Source organism: Astatotilapia calliptera, chromosome 19 (assembly GCF_964374335.1).
Source record: "Astatotilapia calliptera chromosome 19, fAstCal68.1, whole genome shotgun sequence".
Taxonomy (NCBI): domain Eukaryota; kingdom Metazoa; phylum Chordata; class Actinopteri; order Cichliformes; family Cichlidae; genus Astatotilapia; species Astatotilapia calliptera.
In genome coordinates, this window is record NC_137440.1 from 4,037,482 (window position 1) to 4,056,754 (window position 19,273).

Here is a 19,273-nt window from a genome sequence, read left to right on the forward strand (position 1 = left end):
TATGCTTGCAGTTGGTTCGAGGGAAGTTTGAAGGCTTCCTGAAGAAGCTGGAGGTTGGCGAGGAGAGACTACAGAACTGCAGAAACCTGGCTGTTCAGCTGATCCACAACAAACACCCACAGAGCTCTGCAATCAAAGACACTCTGCAGCAGCTTAGGTAATCACACAGCCACAGTAGTGAGTCAGTTATTTTATCTGTGAGGCATCCTATTCCTTTTCTTGTTTGTCTTAAATGCTGAAATTGTTGGTTTTGCGTTTCAGTAAGCAGTTTTTATCTGTGTCCGTCCATCCATTCATCTTCTTCCGCTTATCTGGGGTTGTCCCCAGTATCTCTCTGAATGCTGTTGAAGCTCTGCCGGAGGTGTGAGTTGAAGATCTCGTGGACTGGGGCCTAAGGCGTTCTCAGCAGACCCTCACTATATATTTAGGTGCGCCAGGTCTGTCCATAATCCTCCCCCGCCACCTGATCCAACTCACCACCAGTTGGTGGTCAGTTGACAGCTCAGCCCCTCTCTTGTGTCCAGAAAATATGACTGCAGGTCTGATGATACGTTTACAAAATCAATCACTGACCTTGGCCAGGGCCCAAGCTGTGTGTTGGGATGAGCCCGACTATATCTAGCTGGTATCTCACACATAACTCAGGCTCCTTCCCCACCAGAGAGGTGACATGCCATGTCCCAATCGCTAGTCTCGGTAGACTGGGATCGGTCCACCAGGGCCTCTGCTCCTGGCCGCCACCCAACACACATTTGCACCCGACCCTACGGTGCCTCTGGCGGGTGGTGGGCCCATATCCCTTTTTCCTGGCCAGGCCAGGGCTAAGACACTTGCCCTCGGGCACCCTGCCCTTGTCTGGTTCTAAGGCGGGGCCCTGGTAACCCTATCCCGGGAAGGGTGAACTGTTCCCTCGATCTTCCACTCATAGGGGTCCTTTGAATCGCTCTTTGTCCACCTTATGTTAGTTTTGATATTTATGTTTCTGCAGTGCATCCTGGGAAGATTTGAAAAGCTTGGCCAAGGAGCGTCAGGATCAGCTACAGAAAGCTGAGGAATGTCACCGCTTTTACCAAGACCTGAGTGATGCGCTAACTCTCATCCAGGTAGCTATGTTCATGTAGAAACTGCTGTCTGACTCCTAGACATGTCAGCTGGGTTTAGATCTAATTACTTTGAAGACATCAGATCCCATGAATGGATTATGGCATTGAAATATGGAAATATAAAATGGAAGATGGAAGACAGCACACCCATCAGAAGCACGCTCATTCAGTTCAGTTCAGTTCAGAAGAATGAAGAACTGTTAATAAGAGGAAGGGGACTGGCTGTCCTCCCCTAAATTATTATAGAAAATAAGACATTCTGATTTGGTTTTAGGATTATCTGTGAAAGATGGGAGATAAAGTGTACATCTATAGATGGAACCAAAGAAGGAAAACACTGCAGTGCTAAACTTTGAGATATCATTCAGATCACACAAATATAAAGCGTTTAGCTTGTTTGGCACGAACCTAACCAGCCCCGCCTCAGTAAACCACAATGAGAACAGGCCAAGAAACATGGAGGTGGGAGGGAGCTGACAGCTGGAGCTGTAAAAGTTTGAAAGGTGCAAAAGAGATTGCATTTATAGAAACGCTATGGTGTACAAAAACTAAACCCCATCCAGCAACATAGACACAGCTGTAAAGAATTTCACTTCATCTATTTGTCATTGTATCTGAAGTACAAAGAACAGAAGGAAGATTAAAAGTCCAGATCATAGACTATACATGAAATGTGAGCATCAAGTAAGTCTGGTTATCAATCTACATCAATAAATGGTATGGTTGCAACACAAGGATAGACATACAGTGTCTGTTGATTATTAGTAGCTAACAGACTAAAAACCACTCGACACAGCTGAATCCTATTTCACAGTTACACTACACATCTGTCATTTTCTACTTTATGGGATAATGTTTTTTTTATCGATTATGTTATTGATGGTCCCCTGTGCAACACTTAAAACTTCTGTTCCTGTCTCTCTCTGTAGGAGCGACACAAAAGCATCCCTGACGATGTGGCAAAGGATTTGCATGGAGTGACGTCACAGCTGAGGAAACATGAGGCCCTGCTCCTTGAGCTTGCCACCACAGAGGAACAGGTGATAAAGTGCTAAATTTGTTGACCAAGGACATCATATAGTTAAGAAAAGATGTTTAACATCTGATTCAGCTTAAATGAAAAGATCACCATGGAAACAGTCTCTTATGGGTTGTTAACAGGCTAGGGAGCATTTCTAAAGTGGTTTACAGTCAGTCTAACCTACAGAATGTATTTTTCTGCCCAGTGATACATAAAATCACTCTGAAGGGCGGCATTTCTGACATCATTACTATAGAAATGTAGCAGAAGGAAAATCTGTTCAATACTCACTGATGATGAGCTCAATAAGACAGAGTGGAAGATGCTGTCTGACAAAATGACAAAGTGCCATTGGCTGGAATGAGACATCTTAATGTATCTTATCTCTTTCATTTCTATAGTTTCAAGAGCAGCTGGACTCTGTTGACTCTGTCCTGGAGCTTTGCACGCCCGAACTGAGTGTTCGCCTACAGAAAGTGCAGGACGAGGTGGTGGAACGGTGGGAGGAGCTGCGACTTCTTGCTGAGAAGAGAGAAGAGGAGCTCAAGCGGGCTTCCCAGCGATATCAATTCCTTAGCATGGTGAGGACAGATAGATACAGGATGCAGGTCTGAAAGTCTAAAGTAGTATTTCCTTGAGTTGTTCAGTAGATGTTTTGCATCTTTTTGTGGAGGTTTTTCAAGTGTATTTAGGTATAAGGGGAATTTTATCCATTTGGATTTTGTCCCCAACAATGAGCTTACTTCTGTCATCTTCCCCACTCTTCTTCTTCAGGTGCAAGACTACTTCCTGTGGTGCAGCCAGCTGATCAGTGCAATGGCAGTTGAGGAAAGCATCAGTGATGTGGCTACCGCTGACCTCCAGCTGGCTCAACATCAGCAGTTATGGGCTGAGATGGAGGCAAGACAGGAGACCTACCAGCAAGCTCTGGACATGGGAGAAGAGCTGCAGACACAGGACAAAAGCAACCAGAAGGAGGTAAGGAGGAGAAGTAAGATTTTGGAGACTCTGGGGATAGCTATATGGCACTTTTCTCATTTTATGGAATACAAACAGAAAATAAAAGAAAGAAAAGTCTGCAAGACCAGAAAGCAGATTAAAAAATACAGCTGCAAAATACAGAAAATCACAACTTCATTGTACCCTTCAAGCACTGTCCAAAACACATTGTGTGCATGAAAGGATTTAGGATGCTGAAGCAAACTCATCTCTGGAGATCAGCTTGGCTTTAATCATTAAGCTCATCTGTTGTGGCCTAGAGTCATATTCTGATTGATTTCAGAAATAATCATAAAGTTACGGTTACCATTTACCTATTAATGAAGTCCATGTTTGATAAGTATAGAAAGAGTTTGTTATCCCAGGGTGAGGAGGGGGTTCGGGTCCTGGGATAACAAGGGATAACAGCTCTTTAAAAAAGAGCTTAACCTTAAGATGAGATGAATCTGAATTTTTTTCCCCACTGTTGTAAGGTAGACATTGACACAGTCTAGTCAGAGAAATTAGACTTTTTGTTGGGTGATGATTCTCTTAGGTGTTGGAGAAGATGGACGCTCTCCAGTCAGAGAGAGAAAAACTGGAGGAGAACTGGAAGAAGAAACAGAGCTGGTTAGAAACTGTTCACCTGGAGCAGATCTTCTACAGAGACGTCAACAGCATGGAGAAGATGTCCAACTCACAGGAGGTACACCTGCTGTATTTGTTCAAGAAAAAAACCCTGCAAAATAATGATACCATTGATGGTGAAAACTTCTGTCATGTCTCCACAGATCCTGCTGAAGAACAGCACTCTGGGAAATACTGTGGATGAGACAGAAGGTTTGATCAAACGCCATGAAGCTTTTGAGAAGCTGCTCAGCTCGCAGGAGGACAAGGTCTGTACTCCTTCTGAGGGTTGGTCCTTTCCCCTACAGTTAAAACAAAATGCACAGCTTCTTTAAAGTCAATTGGAAAAACTAAACCATTTAGTGACATGCTGAGGTAGAGTGAATGATAATACTCTACATTTTATAGTAATTACCACTTTCTACCTTGGTTGAGCCCCTGCTCATTTAAATCTACACTTCCCGCTCTCTGTTCCAGCTGTCATCTCTGAAGGAGTTGGCTGAACGTCTGAGGAAACAGCTGAGCAAAAAGAAGAGCGGACAAGTCAAAACCAGACTTAAAGCTCTCCTCCAGAGACGAGAGAAAATTAAAGAGCTTTCTGCCAAACGTGGGGAAGAGCTGGAGCTTTCCAGGCGTCTGTGCATTTTCAACCGAGATGTCGCAGAGGTAACTTGCTAACCAGTCAGAACACTGGGCAATGTTTGGTAGCTGGATCCCCAAATATCTTTAAGGTTTTTACAGTGTTAAAAAATAAGGTGTGATTGACGATAACTGACAAATGAAAAAACTCAGGTCTGATTTCCAGTTCAATTCTCTGTTTATAACACTGTTTAACCGTCCATCTACTTCTGTTTCTGTGCGTCAGGCAGAGGAGTGGGTGTCTGAGCGGATGCAGAAGATGGCAGAGGACAGTAAAGCTGACCTCAGCAACCTGCAAACCAAGATGAAACTCCTGCAGAAACATCAGGTGTTTGAGGCTGAAATCCTGTCTCACCATGAGATCATCAGTAATGTACTTTTGGTAAGAACAGCTCGAGGGCCAGCAGTAGGGCAAATTAATATGAAACCACAATAACAGAAAAGATTCAGCGGGAGTGAAAAGATCTGGGAGTGATCTACTAAAAACGTGCAAACATATGAGCAGACTTCATTTCAGTAATAACTAACATGAACAGACCTGCTGAAGGTGTAAGTAATCTGCCAAAAGAATAGCTTTGTGAACACAAACCCCCCCCCCCCCCCCAAAACAAAACAAAACAAAAAAACAACAACACAAGAGCTGGTCATGTTGCACAGTTCTGTGTGTGCACATTGCTGAATAAAGACACAATTAATATTGCCATGTAGCTAATAGTAAATCTGACTCAAAGTGGAAAAAAGTGGAAAACATGTATAGCAGTAATGCCACTTAACTTTAGGTTTAGGATTGTTTGACGTGATTGGACACAAAGAGGTGAGATGATAAGATGAAATGTTAATATGGATCTTTTTTTTAATTTACCTTTCAGAATTACCACTTACAGACATGATTTAGTGAACCTGTCAGTGTTGGTTAGATTGCGTCTTCAGCTTTGTGCCTTTGTGTCAAACATCTACATGCAGCCTGCTTTGTTCTTTGCTTCTAGGCTGGGGAAGAACTTGTATCTCTTCACCTGAGGTCCAAAGAGGTAAAGAAGAGTGCAGCCACACTCGAGCTTCACTGGGAAGAGCTGAAGAAGGCTGTGGCCATCCGTGGCAAAGCTCTGGAAGATAACAGAGCCTTCCTGGAGTACCTCCAGAAGGTGGAGGAGGTGGAGGCCTGGATCAGACAAAAGGTAGAGCACAGATAAATGGATGGAAGTGCATTGCTGTTAACATGGGGACATTTGTTACTTTACGTCTGTGACTCTGTGTTTCAGGAGGTTATGATTAATGTTGGAGATGTTGGAAAGGACTATGAACATGGAGTCCAGCTGCTGAAGAAGCTCAGTGAGTTCAGGGGAAGTGAAGATAAGGTAAGTAAACTTATGTTGTTCCAACGTGAGCTGCGAGAAACTACAGCTATGCTAGGCTGCAATGATAGTTACACAAGACACAGAGCTCAGTGTTTGATGACTCAACCTTTTGATGGCAATAGTGAAGTCGGACAGGGCCTCTATATACCACAAACAGGGAGAAGATGAAGAACACTGCTTTTAAATGCTTTGCTCTCTAGTGTTCTCCTCAAACAGGATACGAAGAGCTTAACATGACTAACATTACTGATATTATAGAAGGAATAGCTCAAACTGACCACAAGCCACACTGTTTTAATATGTCTGAAAAGTGACAGCCAAATCTGTAATCTGCAGGACGTGACAGTGGATGATGCTCATATCAAAGCCATCAACAAACTGGCAGCCAAACTAGAAAAAAGACAGAGTGCTGAGGAACTGGTGACTGTGACAAAGAGGAGGCAGCAGCTCAATGAAAGGTAACGTGTCTGAAGATCTTCCACTCGCTTCCACTCATGTGTTTTTTTCCCACTCATCCAGATCAGGGTCACAGTGGGGCTGGAGCTAATTCCAGCTGCTCCACAAGAGGAAGGGCATATCCTGGACAGGTCACAAGTCTGTCACAGTCACAGGCTAACACAAGTGCCTACATGGGTACCCATGCAATTATAGGGAGAACATTCACAGAAGGCCCCAGCTGACTGGTGGATTTCAACCCAGAACTTTCTTGCTGTGAGGCAACAGTGTTGACCAGCGCACAAACAAAATAATGCATCAAAGTGGTTCTTCTCCTCCAGGTGGAGCAAATTTCACGTTGATCTGAATAATTACAAGAACCAGCTCGAAGAAGCTCTGGTGGTCCACAGTCTCATCAGAGAACTGGAGGAGGTCAGAGACAGAGCTAATGAAAAGGTCAGGCAACTGTTTTTTTAACCTTGATGCTGCACTTCTAAAACACAAAATTATTACACTGTAAAAAATTGCACACTGTGAAAAATGTCAGCAAAAACAGAATGCAGTGATTTGAAAATCTCAAACTCATACAGTATTCACAAAGGAACATGAAAACAACATTCATCTAAAACTCCAGCAAATGGTCTCCTCAGCTGCCAGATGGACTGTAGTTAAAAGAAGTCAGGATGCTGCACAGTGGTAAACATTGCAATGTTCTAACTGTGTTGAAATGCTGGACCTGAGCTGATGTACTCACCTTTAATCCTGTCCGTCCTTCGTCACTCCCAGTCAGAATCTTAACATCTTTTCTATTTTTTATTGTGAATAAAATATGGGCTAATGAGATTTGCCAGTCATTGCATTCTGTTTTATTTACATTTGACCCAGCATTGCAACTTTTTTGGAACTTGGTTGGTATTTTGAAAAGGTTCCTCCTCGCTCTCTTTAGATGCTGCTGCTGCAGGATCAGGATTGTGGCTGCGATGTGGACAGTGTAGAAAACCTGATTAGACGCCACGAGGAAATAGAGAGAGAGGCTGGAGTTATCCAAGATAGAGCAAAGGTGAGGCACCCAAGGCTGCAACTGACACGTTCATTCTTGACTTTAGGAATTGTAACTGGAAAGCTTGCATGTAAGCTTGGTACCTGTTCACAAAGATGGTCACAAGTAGATGTTAAATAGATTAAAAACAAGACAAAAAAGCAAACCTTGACAGATGGAAACAAAAATCAGATGAATCTAATCTTGTCTAATCTTTCATCAAAAAACTAAATGCAGTTTTATAAGTCCAGCTCATTTGCCAAATTACCACCTCTATGACTAAAATGACTGACTTACTTCTGTCTCATCAGTCTCTGGAAGAAGGCTTGTTGGGTGATGTGAGTGCTCAGTCAGTGATGAGCGACAAGCTGAAGACCAAACAGAAAGAAGTCCAGAAGACTCTGAAAACTTTGGACAAGGAACTCAAACACAGGTAACTTTAATCTACTATTAGAAGCAACAGTGATTTCAATTATTTTAATTGCTGAAAGTTTTCAAAGGTCAGAGCATCTAGTAATTAACAGTGAAATAACTATGTAGGCACCAATGAAGTTTGCCAATGTTTTCTTTGCCATCTCTATACCTTGTCTAAAATCAAGCAGTCTGGCAAATTCCTTGAATTCCTCGCAGGATTGTCACTCACCACTAGGCTACCGAGCAGCTTTTGAATTATCTGTGTGATTGTTGTTGATGGAAAGTGTGGTATTTCCAAAACCACGGAGTAGCAATCTGTGATTATCAGGTTGTGTTGGTGCTTACCCTCACATTGATCCATAGCAACTTTTTCCAGGGTTGTTCTGGGAGCAGCTTGGATATTGAGTTTAGTTTAGTTAGTTTAGATATGAGAGGTTCTTTTGGTTGACTTTTCAATTCATAGCACACAGGTAGAGCACCGTCTTTACCTGTGCTCGTCTTTCGGTGCAGCTCTGTGTAGGCAGCTGTTGTTTTATCGTTTCATCCATTTTGCTGGTGGGTGCAGGAATCCCGTCCAACACTAGCCACACAGCATGCCACATCGCACTGAGTGTTAGCCAGAGGGCTAGGTGACAGGTTGTGATAAGCGTTTTCACTTTAGCATACTCCTATACTGGATTCTCATGTCTAAAATCATGGGAACATGTTGGGACTGTAGTTGCACACTGTTCCAGGTGTGGTATGTAATGAGAGGTACTGGACTAGCTGAAGCTCGGTCTGTCTAAACTAGCTAGGCCATCGAGGTATCCCTCAAACTTTCTACAAGCCCACACACCTGCTAAAGGCTTTTTTCCCCTCTCACTAAGCATGCAACATGTTAACCACTGGACTTTTAGAGGCCCAACAGTGTTTTACATTAGTAAAAATCAAAAATACGGATAGTGATCAGAAGAACTCCCTCAGGAAAAACTCAAGAAGAAATGGTCTTTTTCAGAAAAGAAAAGCTGCAGGAGGCTCACCAGTTGCAGCTTTTCAAGGCTAACCAGCGCCTCCTGCTGGAGTGGAGTCTCAAACAAAGCAGTGAGATGGCAGAAAAGGGACTTCCCAAGACCAGAACAGAGGCTGACCGGCTCATTGTGGAGCATCAGGACTGGAGGGTGAGCACTGTGGCTTACTTAAACTTTACTACCTTAATGAAGTAAATGCCAATTTTAAACGTTGCTGTTTTTAGACGGAGATTGACGCTCGTGCTGAACGCATTGACTCTGTCAGGGACTTTGGTCTGGGTCTCATCCGGTCTGGTCACAGCTCTAAGTCAGAGATCCAAAAGGCTTTGAACCAGCTAGAGGAAGCTAAAGCTGGACTGGACCGAGCCTGGTTGAACCGTAACATAACCTTGGAGCAGGCCCGTACACTACAGGTGACACAGCAGCGGCCCCCAAAATAATTTAATATGACTTTTTGATGTGAATAATGAATTAATATAGTCTCATTCATATTTATAAGTATATTTGCAAAATTAATTTGCTGAATAAATCTCAGATTTAATTAAAATAAATATATTTCATGTATTGTAAGTTAACCTGGTCCTCTTAGCATTACACTGAATAATCCTTAATATAATTGACGAGATCAGACAAGATCGGGCGTTCTCAGGGTGGTATGGCTGTTCTGTGACTGCAGCTCAGGCGGTAGGGCAGGTCATCTACTGATCCTCCTTCAGTCTGCATGCCAAGTATCCTTGGGCAAGATACTAACCCTAGATTGCTCTCCCCGATGCTACATTTGCTATGAATGGTAGTTAGGAAGCACTAAGAACCTTAGCAGACAGTGCTTGTGTGATTGGATGAATGTGGCATGTTGTGTAGAGTGCTTTGAGTACTCTGGGAGAGTAGAAAAGTGCTATATAAGAATCAGTCCATTTACCACAATTGACACATATGATTGAGCTACTTTACATAACTGAAAAGTTTCAGCTACCTTAGCAAGGTGGATTTTGTGTCTTCTTGTAGTTAGACATAAGACAACTATGAGACACAGCTTTAGCAGTCAGATTAGCTTTTGCTGAGCTCTTCTCTGTATCCTTCAGATCTTCCTGACCTCTGTAGAACAATGTGAGAGCTGGCTCAACAACAGTGAAGCCTTCCTGTCTAATCAGGACCTCGGGGTACGGATGATTTGCTTCAGAATCATACATATATAGGAAAGTACTCTTATGCTGTGAAAGCAACCTATTCTTTTTGCAGAGCTCAGTGACAGAGGTAGAAACACTGCAGAGGAAGCAGATTCAGTTTGAGGAAGCCCTGGAGGCTCAGGGAGACCAGCTGGACCAGGTAGAGAAGCTGGCCCAGGAGATGATCCAACAAAAGCACTATGATGCCAACAACATCAGAGCAAAGAGCAAAGCACTGACCACCAGGTAGTCATCAGACATCTCAGCCACACACTTTCCAATTAAAGCAAGTACTGTAGCTGGAAATAATGTTTTGACTCCTGCTTGCTCACCTGCTGTGTTTGCGCAGGCGGAGTCAGTTGCAGCGGCAGAGTAGATCTCGTTACAAAGCTCTGGATCAATCCCTCCAGCTGCAGCAGTTCTTGTCCAGCAGCTACCAGGTAACTTTCTGAACTCTGCTGAAGCCTAATTTGTATTGTTCTTCAGGGGTCTATAGCAAATTTGTGTTTTCCAGGTATGTGTGTGGCTGAATGAGCGTAACGCCATAGCACTGGATGAAAACTGGAGGGAACCAAACAACCTTCAGGCAAAGCTGTTAAAACATCAGAGCTTTGAAGCAGAGATCCTCGGCAACCGCTACAGGGTGGAAACCCTCACTAAGGTGGATTTTCTTAAGTGTCTGTGTATTTCCCTGATTACAGCTCTAGCTGCAAGATGTCTTGGGCTGGACAGTTAACGGTTTATTCCTGAGAAGTGTCAAAAAGATTATCCCATCAGAATTTTTGTCCTATTTAGACCTTCTCTTAGATTTTGCTAACATTTCAGACTTTATTGTTTGTTTACACCATTGGGAGTATAAAATGTTGCCTATTGGGTGCTTTCCAGGAAGGAGAGAAGCTGCTGTCTGAGTCTCTGTCTGCTGAAGGAAAGGTTCGACCTCGACTCAGAGAGCTGACTGACAGCTGGGATACTCTGATCCACAACGGCAAGGAGAAGAAAACTAGACTGCAGGAGGCCTACCAGGTACTTGCCCAGTCATGTTTAATGTTGCCCTTAAAACTATAACTTAATTTCAACTTAAACCTACTCAACTTTAATCCTTAACTAAATCTTCATAGAAAACATTAAAGATTTCTTTTATGCTCATTGCCCTGGAATTGTAGGGAGGCACATAAAGTTCTCTGAATGCCCTTTGTGTGTTTAGGCATTGCAGTTCCAGCGTTCATTGGATGACATGGAGCAGTTCGTGGCGTCAGTGGAGAGGGAGCTGGCCAATGAGGACTGTGGCAGTGACCTACCCTCTGTGAACAGACTGCTGAAGGAACTGCAGGGGGTGGAAGAGGAGATGGATGGACACCAAGACCGAATCCAGGTGCAAGTGCGAGGGTGGACATAATGCTTAGTTGTTTTAAATCCTCATAATTTTGAGTTTTTAGTTTGATTTTTTTTCATTACTAATTATATCTAAGCTACATACTAGATTACTTCTATAATGATATTATAGCCGTCATGGTCCTGGGTCTTTGTCCCAGGGTTTATGCTATGGATTGTATGAATCGGGTTAAAATGATATTCTAAGTTAGGCTAGATTCTCTGATTGTTTCATGTTCGGTTTTCTTGTAATTCTGAGTTCTCATTCGATCATTTAGTTTCTGTTTAGTTTCTAGCTCTTAGTAAGTAAGCAAGTAAAATTTTATTTATATACCACCTTTCAAGACAAAGATCACAAAGTGCTTCACAAAGAAATACCAAGGCATTTAAAAGAAAAAACAGACGAAAAGGTTCTTAGTGATCATAGTTTTCCCTGCCTCTGAGTCTAATCTTCTCCTGTCAGTCAGTCTTGTCTCTGTGTTTATTCCTGTCTCCCCAATTGCTGCGTCTTGAGTTTCTGTCTGTGGGTTTCCCGTGTCCTGTGTCTAGTATATTCATTTTTGCTTCCTCCCTGTCCCATTATGCCAGTTAGCTTCCAGCTATGTTTCCCATCCCTTGTGTATTTAGTCCCCTGTTGTCCTCTGCCTGTTGTCGCGTCATTCCACATTGCTGCGTGTCTCTCCCATGGTCCTCGTTTCTCCTAGTGGTTCTAGTCTAGTTTCTCTGTTCCTAGTTTTCTAGCTTCATAGTTCTTTGTTTCCAGTTTTAAGTTATGTTTACATATATCCCGTGTCTCAGTGTTTACAGCAAAATAAAGCTGCCTCTTTTAGTTCATCACCTTTGTGGCAGCTCCTGCCTGCCACACAGCACACTCATGACAATTGCCCACCCTACTTCACAACAAACATTAATGTGAAATTTATTTTAAAAACCCCACCATATTGTTAACATCAGCTAAATGTTAGTGGAGACACATTATTCATGTTAATGACTATATGTTTAACTCAGTTTTAAGTCTAAAGGGAAAAATAACCTTACTTATACTTCTTTGGTTTCCAAACTGGCATGCCACACTAGAGTTGCCTGCCACCATCATGGAAAAAGAGCATTGTAGATTCACTAAAGTGTGACAAATGTCGGCTTGCTTTGTAAATCCACTGCATATATGAAGTATATGTAAATGTATATATTTTATATATCAGGGTCTGGTGGACACAGCAAAGAGCTTCCACTCTCAGGGTAACTTCCTGGCTGAGGAGATTCAGACCAGAGTGGCACACACCATCAACAGGTTTGTAAACAGTAGATCATTTGCACTGTGAAGAAATCTGGTTGTATACATAATGTAGCCGACTTCCTCATGTCTCTTTATAACCTTGGAAGAGGTTGATGCTCTTCCAAGGGTATAACAACTGTTATAAAAATTAAAATATCACTAAATGAGAAAAAAATGTTTGAAATGTATTTCACCGGTGTTGGTCTTTACTCTGACAGGTACAACAGTCTGGCGCAGCCCCTGCAGAGACGTAAGGAGAACTTGGAGGCCTGGCAAGTCCTGTTCCAGTTCTACAGAAATGTGGAGGAGGAAACGGCGTGGCTGAATGACAGACTGCCCTCCATCACTGCCAAAGACTTGGGCAGCTCCCTCAGCAGTAGCCAGCAGCTGCTCCACAAGCACCAGGTGACCACTTGCAGAGTTTACTGACAGTGAGGAAGGAAGAAAACATATCTAAATTAATTAATATTCACATTATTACAGACATCATAATTTTAATAAGACATTTATAACCTCCTGGACTTTATTTGTAGCTCCAAATTGCAATTGTTTTTATAGTTAAGGACATCTTTGATTACTTGTTTAGTGGTCTGGTCATAGGTTATTAAATAGCATCTATGGTTCAAATTGTTCCAGGTTTTGGGTTACTTTTGTTGTGTTTATTGAAAAAAATAATTTGCAAATCATTTTTTAAAGACCTTGATGCAGGAGATCTCTGGACGCATGCCATTGGTCCAAGCAGTTCAGGAGGCGGGGCATAGTCTGGTAAGGATCTCTTTGATTTCGGCATTGTTATAGCTGGAATGTTTAAGAAATGATCCGGGAACCTTATGTGTTCTTCTCTCAGGTCAGGGGCCGACACTTTGCATCTCACGATATCCGGGAGCGTCTGGAGGACTTAAAGAGTCTGCATGAGAAGCTGACGGTAGAGGGTGAGAAGAAAGTGAAACTACTGCAGGAGGCAGTCAGCATACATGCCTTCCTCACAGAGGTAACAGACACATGACATAAAACTGAGATTTAACGTATAAAGGTCCCCCTTTTTAGATATATTATAAAATATCTGAAAAATAAGTTTTGTTTCAAGTATCATAAACCACAGACTGTAATCACTCACATCCTCAGACCATGCCGCAATGTTACCGACTGTGACTCCATCAACATGCTATGCTGCTCTTGTTCAAAAAATAAAAGTGGCGCCTTCGCCTCAAGGCGCTTTATATTGCAAGGTAGACCCTATAATTTTACATACAAACAAAAACCCAACAATCATATGACCCCCTATGAGCAAACATAACTCCCTTTTAACAGGAAGAAACCTCCGGCAGAACTAGGCTCAGGGAGGGGTCGCGGTCATCAGCCGTGACCGGTTAAATCCTGAATTGATATTTAAATAGAAATGTATTTTGCCAGAAATACCTTTAATAATATATTTCTGACTGTCTGAATCAAAATTGAATTGAATCAGAACCTCGTGGATGAAAATCAAATCCATTTTAGAAATCTGTGACAATACCCAGTCCTATGTATAACCGCTCATTACTAGCAACACTGTAGCTGACTGTATATAAAAGATTTAAGTCATACAATTGTACAAATTACCCTCTGAGCAGGTCACTATCACAGGAAGAGACAGAACACCATGTACTCTCATGGTCAATTTAGAATCAACAACTAATCTAACAAGCCTTTTTTGGACAGTTGGACTGGTTTAAGACATTATTTTATGTTATGTATATAATCACAACAAAAAAAACTGTAAAAGAAAAAAAAAAACTTTACCTGTTATGTGCCTATTTTTGTGTGTTTGAAGGTTTCAGAGCTCCAACTGTGGTTAGAGGAGCAGCAGGTGGGTTTAGAGTCTCGAGACTGCGGGAGGAGTGAGGAGGTGACGGAAGCTATGCTGAGGAAATTGGACTCTGTGGCTGTAGAACTGGACAACCAGAGGAGGACAGTGGAGAAGCTGCAGGAGAACGGTGCATCGTTGCAACACCTTAGACACCCCAAGAGGTAAAGCGGTGTGTAGTACGATGCAGTATCATCATTCTGCTTGGGTTTTTTTTTTACATTTTGAAACTAAAAAGAAAAGAATGTTTCTGTTTTTCAGCCACCTGGTCAGTGAGTCTCTCCCAGCTGTCGTTGAATGTTTTGAGATGCTCCTCAGACTTTCTGCATCCCGTCGTGCCGCTCTGGAAGATCAGCTCCGTCTCTATGTGTATGAGAGAGAGGCTAAAGAACTCCAAACATGGCTGACCTCCAAGAGAACGATGGTAGAGTCCACCGACTGTGGACAAGATCTGGAGAATGTGGAAGTGAGTCACGTAGAAAAATAATCATGGGTTTCTTGTGCTTCATAGTTTTTAAAAAGTAGAATGGTTGAGCCATCAGCTATCAATTGCTGCTCCTGTGAAACTAGCTCCCAGTTTGGGTTGTAAGATTAGATTTCCAACTTTCTTTTTGATGATGCTTATAGTCAGGGCTGGATCAGTTGATCCTAAACCAGCCCTTAGTTATCCTGTTATAAGCTCAGTCTGCCGGGTGACTTCCCATCATACACTGAGAATTTGTTCTGTACTCATTTATTTTCACTCCTCATGTGTTTATACACCACTACTGCATGGCATTAGCTTTTCTCTTTCCCTTCACCTACTAACCAGTCATGGCAGCTGGTTGGCCTTTTTCTGCTGGAAGTCTCTTCCTGTGAAAAAGGAGTTTGTCATTCCCACTCTTGCCAAGTGATGCTCTTAGGGGATCAACTTAAAATGACTGTTGTTGGTGACTGTCGTTGTGAACTGGTGTTAAATAAATAACTAGCCTGTGCTAGTGCGCCATAGATATAGTCAGGCTTGCCTCAATTCACAGCTTGGGTTTAGGAACCAGTGTCCAGGAATAAGCCTGGACTCTAGTTTCCCTTAGTGAGAGGTAGCGGGCAGGGGTGGGTATACTTTTATCACTCTGGCTTGTTGCCTGTATGTTGGTTCACCAGTGCACAAGAGCATTGCTTTTCTGCACCTTCAGGTCGGGGAAACGGTCCAGAGACAGGAGCAGAGCTGTTAGTTGCTCACCATCTAGTGACCACTGAGGACACTGGAATGGACAGACCTGGCCCCCCAGATGTGTAGTGAGGGTGCATAAGCCGTGTCTGACAGTGGACGTATTCAGCTTTATTAGCTTGTGGGACTGTGGCTGATAGATATTGACAGGCCAAGCGGATTATGGCTCTGTCAGGAGCTGAACCAAAAGAGTTTGGAAAGAGTTTTGTGAGCCCACCGAACAAGACTTGATCTGCCTTAGTTGACCTCTCTTACCCAGGCAATTCCAGCAAAACATCAGGTGATTCTGGATGAACATGCAGCCCTCTTCTGGACTGCGCCCAGCTGAAGCTAAGCTCCAGTAATGCTCAGGTTGTCAGGAAATAAACAGCTCATCTGATTTCTCTGACTACAGCTGTTTTTTCCAAATATGTCCCCAAGGTCCCCGAGGGGCACAAGGTGTTAAAGCCCTGATACTCTGCTGAGTAAAATGGAGGTGGCTGAAATGCCAAGAGTTGGATTGTGGGGCATCTGTATGATGTCTCCAATTTTTATTTGTGTAGAAATTCATAAAGTCATTGCTAGTTAACGTTAAATGAGTACTCGGCTCAACAGAACTCTCTGTCACTCCGGCTACAGTCCGGAAAGCTGGGGTTGTTCCTGTTTTCTTCAATCAGTGATAAATATTAGTTTTATGGAGGGCCCTTTTTTGGGGGGGGGGGGGGGAAGCCACTAATGGGAAAACCATTATTGGATTTTTTTGTATTTGAAATTTTGTTTTCTTTTTTCGTGATTTCTTTTTTTATGTTTTGGGCTTTAAGAAGTATAGAGAGTAGACAGGTAAGCAGGGAGTGATTTGGGAGAGGGATAATGTGACACAGAGAAAGGTCTGTGGTAGATTCAAACCCAGATGAGCTATAACAGCACCTATTGAACTAGTTTTTCTAACTGTAGAATCAGTGACGGGACTTTAAAAAATCTGTCCATCTTCTTATCTTGGGCGACCGTGGTTTGCCTGCACCAGTGTGTGAATGTGAGAATGAATGAATAGTGGAATTGTAAAGCACCTTGGGTGCCTAGAAAAGCACTATATAAATGCAATCCATTATTATTATTATTATCCAATTCAGGGTAGCAGGAAGTTTGTTCAAACTTATGAAAACAGAGGCTCCAAGTTATATTGATTGCATTTGTTTGGGTTTAGTTTCATATTTATTTATTGTAGCATATCAGTTTTTGGCTTGAAAAAATCTTAAAAAGGAAGAGACTTTACTGGCACACAAATAGAGAAAATGGTCAGTTTGTAGTAAATATTAAACCAATGTTCTACCAGGGTGTATATCTTCTGAAACTCTTAGGTCTCAAACTGCTAATATCTCCCTCTTTATTCATTTCTTAGCTTTTTGTCCCTTCTCTCCATCTATAGGTCCTTCAGAAGAAGCTGGAGGTTCTGGTTTCAGAAGTTTCCGGTTTGGGTCGCAGCCGACTGACCTCAGTACAGCAGCTTGGCCGAGGGCTGCAACAAGACGATCAGGCTCGCAGGAGGGATGATGCACTCAGCAGGCTGTGGGATGAGCTCAACAGTAGCATAAGGACCAGAGAACAGGTATAGATCTGATAGATCAAGCTACCTTTGGATGAGTTGATCTGGGTTAGAGGTTGTGAGAATGATGGTCTGTCCTGTGTCCTTCAGAATCTGCAGGCAGCAAGGGAGATTCATCAGTTTAACCACGATGTGGAAGAACTGAAGGGCTGGATGGCTGAGAAGGAAGCAGTACTGGACTCAGAGGACCTGGGCCACGACCTGCATTCCATCCAGACTCTGATGAGTCAACATGAAGCATTGGAGGTAGGAAATGTCCACCAAACACTGCATCAAAGCTAAGTGGTGGATGCATGACAGCTGAATGAATGTTCCTGCCTCGTTGTCTGTCTTTTCCATCAGAGGGACCTGGTTCGAATCTCTGAGGAAGTAACCAGGAGTAGAGAAGTAGGTCGCACACTGAGCAAATCCCAGCCTCAGGCCAGGTCCTCTGTGACTCAGCGGCTGGATGACCTAGAGGACTGCTGGACCAGTATCCAGGACAAGGCCTCCCTACGACGGGCCAGACTGGGCCAGGCAGAAGATGTGCAGAAATACCTTTCCCAGTGGACTGAACTCATGTAGGTTCTGTCAATGGAAAAAAAAATTATTCACACACTACCCAAAATTCAAAAACACTACAAATAGTATTAAGTAATTATTAAGTTTAGCTTTATTTTTCTATACAAACCCCCAAAGTATTTGTGTTTCAGCCTGGTCTCAAACCAGGGACCTTTCATGTGTTAGCCAAATGTGTAAATCACTACACTGTGGAGTCCAGTTGGTAAAGCTCATTGACATTGGATTAAACTGCTTTAGAATTTTTATCTGCAAGCGGCTTTACACCCCAGGTCTTCCTTTCATGTGATGTTTGACGACATCAGTTTCATATCAGTTGTCAGTTGTTGTCACCCGCTCTGTTCTGGGGTCATGTGCCCAACTCCACTTTCCATGTATGTGCACAGAAGAGTGTGCAGGTGCCAGAAAGCTACTCTGCCAGATATAAGCACAAATGAAAATAACAACCTCTTTGTTCCTACCAGCAGATTACCAGCTTTCTCTTTCAAAGAAGCAGTATTTTAAAGATTGCACATTGTCTTGTGTTCCAGGGCGTGGCTGAAGGAGATGCTGTCTCTGGTGAGAGGGGAGCCTCAGAGTGGTGAGGGAAGTGACCTGGAACAGCTCATTAAAAAGCATGATGAGTATCGCGTCCAGATTGACAGACAACTAATCAAATCACAGGCCGTCAAACAGAAAGGAAGTCGTCTGATTGAGGACGGAAACTTCATGTTTGAGAAGGTAGTTTGGCACATCAAACATCAACAACAATAGAAATGACTCCGAATGGCTGATATCCCACTGTATATTCCTCCTCTCAGGTGGAGCAGCGTATCTGTGAACTAGAGGAGCTGGAGATGCGGGTGGAGAAGGTTTGGGAGGAAACCAGGCTGCTGTATCAGGAGGATCTGGAGATTGTCCTTCTGCAGAGAGAGCTGGAGCAGGCTGAGCGCTGGCTGAGCTCCTATGAAAGCACTCTGATGGCTGAGGAATACGGGGTATGCGAATGCTGAGAATTGGACAGAAAAGTGAAATGGACAGATGTCTCTATGGGTCAAGCACACTTTTCACTTTTCAACTCTTTTGTAGCGATTCATGGAAATTGTTGCCCTGTATCAGGGTATATTTTTGCCTGTAGTGTGTTAGTAATGCAGATAAATGCAGAGGTAGGAGGAAAAAAGATATCTAACATAAAATGATTTGCTCCTTGTTGTCCATCGTTCAATATGGATGCGTTTTTATTTTACCCCTGAAGGAAAGGCCATGTTATACCTGTTATAATAATAGACTCAATACACCTGTTTGAAATAAACTGAAATTATTTTTGAAGGAAGATTTCAGAGGATGGAGTCCCCAAGACGTCACTCAGAACTCGTGGCATTAAAACGTCTCTTAACCAGAACATCTTCTGTGGTTCCTCCAGGATTCTGTGTCTGACGTTATGGAGCTCCTTAAGAGGCAGGAGGACTTGGAGGCCATGATCCAGGCCCAGAGTGACCGTTTCATTGCACTTCAGAAAAAGAAAACACAGGTAACATTAACAACAGGAAAGAATAGAGTTTCATAGACTAAATCAAAGGCTTTTCCCCCAAACACTGGTTTTCTCTTTCTTTATTAGGTACTGAGATCTTAAAAATGTCTTAAAACCATTTATTTAGATTTTTGTAGTG

General features: G+C 42.8%; 1 protein-coding gene across 1 annotated transcript in view; it reads left to right on the top strand.

The window, feature by feature from the left end:
• sptbn5 (spectrin, beta, non-erythrocytic 5) overlaps positions 1-19,273 on the top strand; it is a 63,917-nt gene that overhangs the window by 22,997 nt on the left and 21,647 nt on the right. The window contains exons 38-72 of the mRNA XM_026192223.2: positions 12-157; positions 989-1,103; positions 2,033-2,143; positions 2,526-2,705; positions 2,899-3,102; positions 3,659-3,808; positions 3,894-3,998; positions 4,207-4,395; positions 4,595-4,750; positions 5,355-5,543; positions 5,628-5,723; positions 6,060-6,181; positions 6,500-6,614; positions 7,105-7,218; positions 7,509-7,630; positions 8,606-8,768; positions 8,843-9,031; positions 9,701-9,778; positions 9,858-10,030; positions 10,134-10,224; positions 10,299-10,445; positions 10,670-10,807; positions 10,989-11,156; positions 12,358-12,446; positions 12,650-12,836; positions 13,128-13,196; positions 13,279-13,422; positions 14,245-14,441; positions 14,539-14,743; positions 16,890-17,069; positions 17,157-17,312; positions 17,409-17,626; positions 18,155-18,344; positions 18,425-18,601; positions 19,027-19,134. Coding sequence (XP_026048008.2) covers positions 12-157; positions 989-1,103; positions 2,033-2,143; positions 2,526-2,705; positions 2,899-3,102; positions 3,659-3,808; positions 3,894-3,998; positions 4,207-4,395; positions 4,595-4,750; positions 5,355-5,543; positions 5,628-5,723; positions 6,060-6,181; positions 6,500-6,614; positions 7,105-7,218; positions 7,509-7,630; positions 8,606-8,768; positions 8,843-9,031; positions 9,701-9,778; positions 9,858-10,030; positions 10,134-10,224; positions 10,299-10,445; positions 10,670-10,807; positions 10,989-11,156; positions 12,358-12,446; positions 12,650-12,836; positions 13,128-13,196; positions 13,279-13,422; positions 14,245-14,441; positions 14,539-14,743; positions 16,890-17,069; positions 17,157-17,312; positions 17,409-17,626; positions 18,155-18,344; positions 18,425-18,601; positions 19,027-19,134 — 5,181 coding nt within the window. The remainder of the gene's footprint in view (positions 1-11; positions 158-988; positions 1,104-2,032; positions 2,144-2,525; positions 2,706-2,898; positions 3,103-3,658; positions 3,809-3,893; positions 3,999-4,206; positions 4,396-4,594; positions 4,751-5,354; positions 5,544-5,627; positions 5,724-6,059; positions 6,182-6,499; positions 6,615-7,104; positions 7,219-7,508; positions 7,631-8,605; positions 8,769-8,842; positions 9,032-9,700; positions 9,779-9,857; positions 10,031-10,133; positions 10,225-10,298; positions 10,446-10,669; positions 10,808-10,988; positions 11,157-12,357; positions 12,447-12,649; positions 12,837-13,127; positions 13,197-13,278; positions 13,423-14,244; positions 14,442-14,538; positions 14,744-16,889; positions 17,070-17,156; positions 17,313-17,408; positions 17,627-18,154; positions 18,345-18,424; positions 18,602-19,026; positions 19,135-19,273) is intronic.